At 54.8% G+C, this 11288-nt stretch overlaps 1 protein-coding gene across 1 annotated transcript in view; it reads left to right on the top strand.

Annotated features, from left to right (window-relative positions):
- CAPN11 (calpain 11) overlaps positions 1-3242 on the top strand; it is a 16217-nt gene extending 12975 nt beyond the window's left edge. Inside the window, exons 12-21 of the mRNA XM_045294761.1 lie at positions 175-445; positions 711-750; positions 848-913; positions 999-1056; positions 1180-1244; positions 1471-1539; positions 1789-1867; positions 1968-2084; positions 2831-2889; positions 3028-3242. Of these exons, the coding sequence (XP_045150696.1) occupies positions 175-445; positions 711-750; positions 848-913; positions 999-1056; positions 1180-1244; positions 1471-1539; positions 1789-1867; positions 1968-2084; positions 2831-2889; positions 3028-3054 (851 nt within the window). The 3' untranslated portion in view covers positions 3055-3242. The remainder of the gene's footprint in view (positions 1-174; positions 446-710; positions 751-847; positions 914-998; positions 1057-1179; positions 1245-1470; positions 1540-1788; positions 1868-1967; positions 2085-2830; positions 2890-3027) is intronic.
- Positions 3243-11288: the final 8046 nt, after the last annotated feature.

The raw sequence follows: 11288 nt of genomic DNA, 5'->3' as shown, positions 1-11288 counted from the left end.
GGTGGGGGGAGTTCTGGATTGAGGCTTCCAACCCCCTTGCAGCCCTGGATGGGGGTTGCAGATGGAAGAGCCCATGCTGGAGTTACCTGCCCCTTGGGCAGTGTCCAATCCAAGACCAAAACCATTGGTGGGGGTGCCTCCCCCTGCCCTTGCCCAGCCAGAAGACACCTTGAGGGACCTATGCCCCCCACTCCACCCCGGGCACCCTGTACCCACCTCCAGGGCACATACAGTTTCAGAACATCAAGAACATCCACCTGAAGAAGGAGTTCTTCCAGAAATACCAGGACCATGGCTTCTCAGAAATCTTCTCCCAGTCGCGGGAGGTGAGCAGCCAGCTGCAGCTGTCCCCCGGAGAATACATCATCATCCCCTCCACCTACCACCAGAACAAGGAGGCCGACTTCCTGCTGCGCGTCTTCACGGAGAAGCACAGCGAGTCCTGGTGAGGCCCTGCCAGCCTGCCCCAGGTTCAGAGAGCAGCCCTCCCTCCGGGCTGCCCCGACTCTGCCCCTCTGATACCGCCCAGGAGAGCTAGGCCCTGGAAGGGGAAGTCCCAATCAGCAGCGGAGCCTGAGTTAGAACCCGGCTCCCTCGGAGCCTGTTCTCTATGGCTTCCACGATCCGACATGCCCTGGCTGCTCCCAAGGAAAAGCCCTGCCTCCCTGCCTCCTGGCAGTCCCTGACCCCACCTCCCACCTCTCCCGCAGTGAACTGGATGAAATCAACTGTGCCGAGCTACTTGAAGATGTGAGCAGGCTGGGGGCCCAGGGGCTACGGAGGAGTTGAGGACTGGGGGTTCTGGGTGGGATCCTGCAGCCCGTTCCTCACTGCGGCGGCCCTGCAGGACAAGGCCTCTGTGGCGAGCTTGAACCAGGAGTTCCTGAATCTGTTTGAGGTGGTGTCAGGACAGGTGAGCCAGCTCCGGCGCTGGGGGCTGAAGGGAGGCGGGACTGAAGAGCCAGGCTCTGCAGTTCCGTTCTGCACCCCCCCCCCAGGACAAAGAGATGGATGTGTATGAACTACAGAAGCTGCTCAACAGAGTCCTCTTCAATCGTGAGTCAGCCACCCCACACACACCCCTGTCCCCCAACCCCTGCCCTCAGACGGCACCCATTCTTGGGACACTCCTCGCGCCACCACCCCCCAACACCCCTTAATCTCCTCCCTTCCTTACAGTCCAAGAGCTCAAGCTCAGGATATTCCCCTTGGACGCCTGCCGCTGTATGATCAACCTCATGGATGTATCTTCCAGTCCAGTGGGCCTCCTGCCTCCCCACCCCCAGCCTGGCCCAGGACGGCCCTGCCCACCTCCTCAGTGGAGACGAGGCTCCGGGGTAACCAGCCAGCCGCAGCTGTGCGGCTGGCCTTGACGGGCCTGGGAGCCCCAGTCTGGAGCTCCCATCTGGGAGGGCCTCTCTGCCCCCTGCCTCAGAAGCCCCTCCACTGTGGCCCTTAACCTCCGTGCAGAAGGATGGCTCGGGCAAGCTGGATCTGCCGGAGTTCCAGGTCCTGTGGAGGAATATCAAGAAGTGGACGGTAAAGGGCACGAAACGAGGTGGGGGGTTTAGACTAAGGCGTAGTGGGAGAACGGGGTTTCTGAAAGGAATGGAGAGTAATAGGGATAAAACTGCCGCTGGGTGGGGGTGGGGGGTGGTGTCCCTGACCACACACGCCGCCCCCACATGCATGCACATGCATTCCCATGTGCACAACTCACGTACACACACACACAGACCAAACAGGAGGATCTGTCGGCGGCCCTCCCACCTCTGCCTGTGCCTTCAGGACATCTTCCGGGAGTGTGATCAGGACCGGTCTGGCACCCTGAACTCCTACGAGATCCGCCTGGTGTTTGAGAAAGCAGGTAGCCAGGGACCAGAGCAGGCTTTGGGGCAGGGAACAGGAGGCGCCAGCTGTGCTGTGGAGGGGGCTTCTTCCTGCGCCCACCCCTCTCTCACCCCCAGGCGTGAAGCTCAGCAACAAGGTGATGCAGGTGCTGGTGGCCAGGTACGCCGATGAGAACAAGCTCATGGCCTTCGACGGCTTCCTCATCTGTGCCCTGAAGCTGAGGGCCATGTTCTGTGAGTCGGGGGCCCCGGGGACCTGGCTTCCCATCCCGGCTCCACCGGTTCCTGGCTGTGTGAGGAGGGCAAGTCCCTGGATGTCTGCCTCCCTCCCTCCATTCCCCCGTCCGAGAAAACGTGAATAACGAAATGCCAGTCCTGCCTTCACAGGGAGGAGCCCCGGTGGGGGAGCGGGTAGAGTGTTGGGCTGCTGACCCAAAGGTCAGCAGTTTGAAACCACCAGCCGCCCTGTAAGAGAAAGATGAGGCTTTCTCCTCCCGGAAGGAGTTGCAGCCTCAGAAACCCATGGGGCCAGTTCTACCCTGTCCTGCAGGGTCTCTACCAGCCAGCATCGGCCCCCTCGCAGTTGGTTTGGCTGGCTGGTCCTCACAGGACCGACCCAAAGAGTCAAAGGAGTTCATTTACAGATAAGATGTAGACGCGGGTAGCTCAAAAACCCACTGCCATCGAGTTGATTCTGACTCAGGCTGTCCCTGAGGCCAGAGCAGAACTGCTCCATAGGGTTTCCGAGATGCTGAACTCTTTATGGGCGCAGACCATCCACTGGTGGGTTTGAACCACCGGCCTTGCCATTAGCAGCCCGACACTTAATCCGTGGTGCCATCGTATGAGAGTTGCCAGTGTGTATTCCCTGCCAGGCCGGGGAAGAGCAAGAACAGGGGTTTCCTGCGCCCCACCCTGTTAGGAAGGGGTCTTCAGACTCAGCTCTCAGCCCCTCCTCCCCCACCCCCTCTCCAAAATAGCCTACTTCCTCGACAACGACCCCAAGAACACTGGATCTATTAGCTTGAGCCTGAACAAGGTACCTGGAGGAGGGGGCTGGGAGGGGAGCTTGCAACACCCCACCTCACCCCTACGCCACAGCCCTATCCACCCTCTGATTTTCCTGCCCCACCTCCAAGCCCTTCCCACCCACAGACCCGCTTCTTCTCCCCTGTAGTGGCTGAAGATAAACCTCTGGGGGTAGAGCGGCTCCCAGAGGCTGGCTTCCCTGCCCCCTCCACCATCCAGCAAGCAGCGATGGCCTCCAGTCTCTGCTGATGGAAGGGGCTCCGGGGAGGGGCGCATCACCTTAACACCAGCAGGGGGACCTACAAGCCCACCCTCCCAGCCTCCAGGGTTTCCCTTTCCCTCTGCCCGCCCCCCCCTCCCCCACTGCTCCTGGTGCCCAGATGGACCGGGCATCTCTCCAAGGCCCTCCGCTTCTCCGTCTGCCTCTCCTTCTCCAAGGATATTTTTACTTAAGATTAGGTGACTTCCCCAGTCCCTCTGGCTGAGGAGGCCGAGAACAGGGAGGTGGACTGGAGCCGGCTTTAAACCCTCCCTGGCTCCTGTCCCACTCACACCTGGACACCACTCCTCCGGGCAAACACACATACACCCCCCCCACACACCCCCTTCTCTCCTGAGGGCACAATAAACAGCCCCCTGGCACTGGCTTCCAAGGCTCCGTGTCTCTGTGCCAGTTAAGGCTGGCGGTGGCGGCCCAGAGAAATCCATTTCCCAGCACAGCTGGGTCTGGTAGGTTCCACCCACGATGGGCAGCCCCAGGAAGCCCTGGGAAAGGCGTGGTTGTTGCCAACAGTCGGGACAGTTGTGCCGAAACCAAAAGCAAAGTCAAGGGTGGCCCTACAGAACGGGGTGAGAACTGCCCCTGTGGGTTTCCCCCATGGCAGCTCTGGACAGGGGTAGAAAGCCTCGTCTTTCTCCTGAGGAGAGGCTGCTGGTTTCAAACTGGGCTGCTGACCTCCCGATTGGAAGCCGGGAGTCCCCCGGCAGACAAGACTGAACTGGTTGCCATCAAATCCACTCAGACTCGGGGTGCCCCGTCCCGCCAGTCAGGGTGGATCTGTGCACCACGGGTGTTCAGTGGAGGCCTGCTGGAAGGTGACCACTATGTCCGTCTTTCACGGCATCTCGGGGTAGAATCGAACCTGCCGCCTCTTGGCTGGCAACTGAGTGTGGCAACCATCGGGACCCGCCCAGGGACTTTGAGCAGGGTTGGACAGATGAGCGGAAGGCCTTGGGGCTGAGCTGAGGTTGAGTGGGGCCAGGACAGTCATCACAGGTGAGCTTGTTAGGTGTCTGGAGCGGGTCTTACCTCCGTCCTTACCTTCTTGGCTTCGCTCGCTGAAGGAATTCGCTGAAGGAATTCACGCCGAGGCGCGTTTTGTCACCCAGGTGAGTTTTTATGAGAGACAGGAAAAGTCCCAGGTTTTACAGTCTCAAAAGGGCACGATGCACCGTTTCTGGAAAGCATGCCAAGCCACGTGCGTGCGGGGGTTCACAACTGGCACAAACCACCATGGGGAAAAGAACACCCACAAGCGTGGAAACTGGGGAATCCATAGAGGCCAAGAGGCTGAGAGCCTGGGTGACGTATGTGTGTAGGTGAGTGGGTGGATGGGTGGGGGGCACGCTGCCCTCAAACCTGCCACAAGACCAGAGCAAGAGAGAGAGAGCTGGCTCCACCGCCGCTGGGTATTTGACACCTCTGGGTGGGGAGGCATGGTTGAAGGTATTGGTTGACTTCATTGGCTGGGTTAGGCCCACCTGTGTGATGCACCTAAGGTATTGGTTTTACTTGCGTCTGGGGTGTGGCGGGGGGATCCTAGTCTGCGGGACCTCAGTTTGGGTCTTCCCATAGGTGTCCAAAGGCTGCCTGATTCCTTCCCACCCCCCATGTGGGTCTTTGCGGGCACCGAGAGACAGCCCGTTTGTCTTCTAAATCTAGCGACCTAACGAGGTCATTCCCTGCCTCGGGCATTCTGAGTCAAATGATGATCTGATGATCGTTTACAGAGCACCTGCTAAACCATTTCCCCCACCAAAGGAGTGGGATGGGGGCCCTGGAATCACCTTGGCTTCTCCCCTGCAGGCGCATCTCCCGTGCCCACCCTTCTGCTCTAGGGAGAGGGCTGAGACCACCTGCAGCAGCCCTTGGCCCCAGCTCCCCACTCCCTCCAGGTCTCTCCTTAGCTCCCCACTGGGGTCCTCTGATTGCATCCCATGGCCTCCCTGATGGTCGCTGAGAGGGGACCAACGTGCAAGTTGGTCAATCTCTGGCAGGTTAAGTCCACAACTTCCCTGAGATTAGGGGCCTGTCAACCCCAGTAAATCACACACACACACACACACACACACACACGTCTCTGTGTGTTTTCAGCAGCAGAGGGTTGCTAGTTTGCAGTTGGCTCGACAGTAATGCTCAAAGCAAACAAAGCGAACCCCACTCTCCTCCAGCAAGTGTGTGTTGACACAGAGTGACCTCACCGCCCCTGTGAGTTTCCAAGACTGGAAACTTGAGTTTCCAAGACTGTTAAGTGGTGGTTCAAACCGACAACCTGGCAGGTAGCAGTCCCAGCAGAACCACTACACCCTCTCAAGCTCCTCTTGCTTCCACTTGCACTACAGGGCCGCACCCCCACCCAACCCCCCTTAGTGAGCAGACCCAACTGAGAAGGGCCTGAGACTCCAGCCCTCCCGCCACGGCTCTGCGGCCGCCTTAGTGACTTCAAAGACTAACCGGTCAGCCTAAACAGAAAGCCTCCTCTCTCTGCATAGCCCCCACCCCCACCCGCCAGGCCTCCTGAGGAAGCACTTCCTGCCTAGCCGCCCCCTTCTCTCTTCCTTTCTCATCTCCAGCCTTGTCTGAGAGAGAGGTTCACACGCCCCTTAAGAAGCCGCTTAGAAGGCTGATTCCCAGTCACTGGGCAACGGAAAGTCAAAGCCACCCGATGAAAAACACGTGCTGATAGGCTTTCTACCGAAGACGCTCTGCAAATAAGCTCGTGACAAGATGCTCAAGTCCTTGTAGGTGCTGGGCGCCACTGTTGGCAGCCGCCTAGCAAAAGGGGGCCCATCCCGAGGCAGGCAGCCTCACAGCCTGGGGTCCTGTGGGAGCCCACTGTCTCCACTTCCAGGCCCAGCCCCTTGGTTGCAGGGCCTCTGGTTCCACGAACCTCTCCGCGTCTGGAGCATGGACTCCTTCTCCAGAACCGGCCCTGCTGGACACACGTCCACAGCCCTTGAGGTGAAGTCTCGCCACTTGCCCTTCTAAGGGCCCCTCTGGCTGTACTTCTCCCAGGAAGAAGAAAACGACTGTTGGTTTTGTCTGACCGTCCCTGGTGTGTCCCACTGGCTTCTCATTATTCGCTGACCTGCTCTCACTTGAGATTGGAACGACATCAGGCCCTGGCTCAGGGGCACCTTCGTTCCCAAAGGGACAGTTTGGCTTTTTAGCATGGGGGGGGGGGGGAAATACAATAATTATAAAGTTTATGAGCTAAAGAAAAAGCAATTTAATGCCTCAAAAGTCACTTCTCATGAGGTTCCCTGTGAAACAGTCCTTTTACAGAAAATTTCCTTCTGGTGGTGTTCTTGTAGCATTTTAAAACAGGTCTTTTTGCGGCAGACTTGCCCCAGTGCAGCATGCCATCTTGCCTGTTGCTCCCATGGACATGGGACCTGAATTTGGAGCATGTCCAGTTAGTCTTTATTGGCTTCCAACCTCCTGGGGGCACGGGGAGGGCTCCCGGCATGGAGAGGGACACCCCTGGTCCCCGTCTCTAGCCAGCTACCTAACAGAGTGATGAAAAATATTTGGAAATGTATGTTGCTGAAAGTTGCACAACCTGTCGAGTGTAGTTACAGTCACTGAATTACGCCCATAAAAATAGTCAAAATGGCAGATATTTTGCGATAGACTTACAGGTTTTACCGTAATAGCGAATATTTTAAAAACTTGACTCAACACGTGTTACCTCCCGTCTAGGAGCCTCGGCAGCACTGGGTCCGTGGTTCCGACCCAGCAGTCAATCTGCAGAGAAAGCTGAGGCAGCCTCCGAAGCCCCATGGCGCGAGCTCCTGTGTCCCGTGCCCTGCAGGCTCACTGCGAGCAGTGGCGGTTGCTTATCTTCCCTCTCCCAGGCTGGCAGGCCCCTGTCCTCACAGAACTGGCTCTTTAAGGACTAAAGGCCCTGAGGTCAGGGAGCCATCAGGGCAGTCCTGAAAGGAGAAGGTCTTTTGCCAGTCCGAGTCATGCCAGGCGGCGGCAGGGAGTCCTGGGGCTCCTCCCCGCTCCTTGCTCTTTGCTCCCCAGATGAGCTGCCACCAACTTCAAGCCAGGATGAAGAGGAAGCCAAAGAAATCAGGGCCACCACCTCTGGTTTGTAAACAAGACTCCAGTGACTCATATACACACACTTGGTAGCTTCAGTCACAGATTGATTGCGACCAGCTGCATGGCCTTGGGTCACTCTGTCCCTTCTCAGACAAGCTGCTTGTCCTTATTTAGATAGCAGAGGGAGACGGTGCCTGCCGTAGATGGGTGTTTTGTGAACAAGGGTGAGACTGAAGTATGGACTTAGCTCAGTACTGGTCACGCTGTCAAATACCCAGGACCCCGGCTCATATGGACCCCACGGGTGTCAGAGTAGCGCTGCACTCCATAGGACTTCGATGGCTATTGTTATTGTTCAGAAGTAGATCATTAGAACTTTCTCCCAAGACCCCTATAAGCGGACTCCAGCACCTAGCCTTTCTGTTAGCGGAGGAGCTTGCCAGCCCTTCGCCCCATCCGAGGACTCCCAGCCATCCATAGACGGTACTGACTCAAAGGCCTAACACTTAATGAAATTCCACTACAGCCCCCATACCCAGTTTCTACACGGACCGCCTACAGGTGGCACCATTCACTCCGAGTGTGCCGAGAGGGGTACCCCAGAACTGGGTATGATGCCATGGCTCTGCGTTCCAGAAGTGAGATAAATGAGCAGGCATTCAAGAAACAGAGTACAACCTTCCGCACAAAGATGCCACAGCGCGTGCGTGCTTCCACTTCCAGAAGCTCAAACAGAAATCTTCCCTCCACTTCCTCCGCCAGCTGTGGCTCCCGTCCCCCAGGCCACCACGCCCTCCTGACTGACAACCCTGGCCTCTGCCACCTCACCATCCCGCTAGCTATCTCCTGGCTCTATGTTCGTGGACCTCTTACCCAGCGAGGAGAGGCCAACCCAACTATGTCCTTGCCATCTCTGCTCCCCCTGCGCTCCCCCACCCCCCAAAGTCTATCCCCACTAAAACCCTTACACTTTCAGCTCTTGCCTTGCAGCCTTCCTCATGGGGACACAACGCCTCTGCTCACAGGCCACCCCACATGGTGCAGGATAGAACTGGGTTCTCCAGCACCATGACCTTGCCAAGGCTCCGGTCTTTGGAGGCACTTCGGGGTGGGTGGGAACTTCCGACCTTGTGGTTAGTCCCCAGGTGCTTAAACCAGGGACTCACACCACTAGGGGTTGAGTTTTACTGGACAAGGGCACTAATCCTTGTGGCCTGCACCCCTCACCCCAGCTAATGCTGACTGACCTTGCCAGAGGGGAAAAGAGACCCTAAATTCAAATATAAAGACCTGTAATTAAGTCTTAAACAAGACAGAGACAAACAGAATCATCACTGCCCCTGAGTCAATTCCCACTCATGACGATCCTGTAGGGTAGAATTACTCCCCCCGTAGGTTTCTGAGACTGTAACTCTACAGAAGTCGAAAGCCTCATCTTTCTCCCATCTAGTGGCTGGTGGTTTCAAACTGCTGACCCTGCAGTTAGCAGCCCAACGAGTAACCTGCTATGACACGAGAGCTCCTAGTACCCCAATTTCCATCAAGGGCAAGTTTTCAAGGGTAAGGGTGCTGCTTCCAGGGCTGGCCAGGGGAGTGTCAGTGAGCACACTTTGCCCGAGGGCAGCGCTTTTCACATTGCCAATCAATGAACTGAACGTAATCAGTGGAGTCTATGCAGAGTCAAATCGCATTTAGAATAGCCACTATAAGCCAGTCTTCTGAAACCTAGTGCTCAGGATTGAAATGCTAATTGTATCTTAATCGAGGCCACACAGTATTCCAAATTCCATCCTTTGATAACAGACCACCGGACCTGAACTTGATGTGGCGAAAGTAGGCAACTCCAGGCATTTCTTCCTGGAAGAAAAGCTAGCAAGTTTCTCAGGTGGTTTTACCACCACGCTAGGGAGCCACACACGAGACCATAAGATGAGACAGCACAACAGACAAGACAAGAGGGAGCCACAGGAGACTGTAGATGAGTCAGTACTACAGACAAGATCGTAAGCTGAGCAAAGATTTAATAAGCAAAGCATGCTTCAGTGACAGAGAGAGTTGCCTCGCGATTTGAGGAAGTCCACACATCTAGAGGTACAACATTGGATTTTTAAAAAATCATTTTATTGAGGGCTCATGCAACTCATCACAATCCATACGTACATCCATTGTGTCAAGCACACTTGTACATTTGTTGCCCTCATCCTCAAAACATTTGCTTTCTACTTGAGCCCTCAATACATAGTTTTTTTGTGAAAAAGAATCCATTGCTTTATTTATGCATTTATTTTTTTGGATACTCCTCAAAACACACATCTCAACGACTGTCGATTCTGAAATATGCTGGGTGAAAAAAAGGGAAGCAGAATGGTTCCCCTAGCATGAAACTATTCTGGCTCTCATTCAAAACAAAACCCCCTTTGCAAGAAGGGGTGTGAACAAGACTACACACAACAGGTTTAAAAGGTTGCTTGAAGGTGAATTGGGTTGGGAGATGGATGAAAGGAACAATCAATCAATTAAAAGGACCTTAAAGGACCAAAAGGGCCCTGAGTCTGGATCTAAGAGGATGGTTGATTAGCTCAATCTCCAGCTCGACATTCATCTTGTTCTCCCTGGGGTGCCAGGAAAGCAGAACAGAACTACATTTCCCAGACGTCCTTGCAGCTAGAGCTCTGACCATCCTTTAGAGTCAGCCCTTCGCAAGCGCTTATTCAAGTGCTTCCTTAGATTCTGCGGCTTTTGTTGGAAGGCACAATCATGGAGTATCCTGCCCCCCACCATGAACACCCAAAATCTGAGGTGGTGATCATAGAAATGGAGTGTCCAGCACCCATCTCTGGCTTTGTGGTGTCCAGGGTCAAGATACATGGGGCATCTGTTATTCTCCTGCAGTGAATAACATAGGAGCCAGCAGTGGCCCTGGCTTCCCACGGTCTAACAGGTTTCTGTGGGGGAGGAGGTGGTGGTCTGCTTGGGGGCCAGACTGGCAGTCTGACTTTGGGCATCGCTTCTGAAACTGTGTCTTAGAGACTGTCTTTCTCAACCCTCATCCTCGATAATCAACCTCTTCCTTCTTAGCACAGGAGGGCATTCTGATTTTTGCAACTGAGTCCCAGCTGACAAAGCAATCACACCTGAGCCACAGCCTCCATGGCCACCCCATCAGATGATGTGACCTGTGTAAGAACTTGGTAAAGAATTGTAGATACACACACTCAACAACTAACTCACTGCCGCTGAGTGTCGGTGCCAACTCACAGCGACACTACAGGACAGGGTGGAACTGCCCCTGTGGGTTTCCGAGACGATAACTCTTATTTTGATTAATTAATGTTAAAAAGATAATTTTATTGGGGGCTCTTACAGCTCTTATAACAAACCATACATCGATTGTATCAAGCACTGAATCCACAAGACTTTCTACCCACTGGCCTGTGATCTTCCTGCACTCGGTGTCATTGCATGTGTTGCGTGAGTCTGAAGAGGAATTTACAGACTGCTATAGGATATATGGGCAAATATCAGACTTATGGATTTGACCTTGACTGAGCTGCGATGTTTTTTGTTTTTTAAATCATTTTATTAGGGGCTCATACAACTCTTATTTTTCCCCTACCTCCTCCCTCTCCCTTCCTCATGAACACTTGATAATTTATAAATTATTATTTTGTCATATCTTGCCCTGTCTGACATCTCCCTTCACTCACTTTTCTGTTGTCTGTCCCCCAGGGAGGAGGTCATATGCAGATCCTTGTAATTGGTTCCCCCTTTGCAACCAAACCCTCCCTCCACGCTCCTGGTATAGCCACTCTCACCACTGGTCCTGAAGGGATCATCCATCCTGGAGTCCCTGTGTTTCCAGTTCCTATCTGTACCAGTGTACATCCTCTGGTCTAGCAAGGTACAATTGGGATCATGATAGTGGGGAGTGGCAGGAGGAAGCATTTAGGAACTAGAGAAAAATTGTATATTTCATTGTTGCTACATCACACCCTGACTGGCTTGTCTCCTCCCCGAGACCCTTCTGTAAAGGGATGTCCAGTGGCCTACAAATGGGCTTTGGGTCTCCACTCCGCACT

Source organism: Echinops telfairi, unplaced genomic scaffold, assembly GCF_000313985.2.
Source record: "Echinops telfairi isolate 266 unplaced genomic scaffold, ASM31398v2 ScPeMD7_3533;HRSCAF=4204_1, whole genome shotgun sequence".
Taxonomy (NCBI): domain Eukaryota; kingdom Metazoa; phylum Chordata; class Mammalia; order Afrosoricida; family Tenrecidae; genus Echinops; species Echinops telfairi.
Note: the sequence above shows the minus strand (reverse complement) of the source record. Positions and strands in the feature narration are given on the sequence as shown.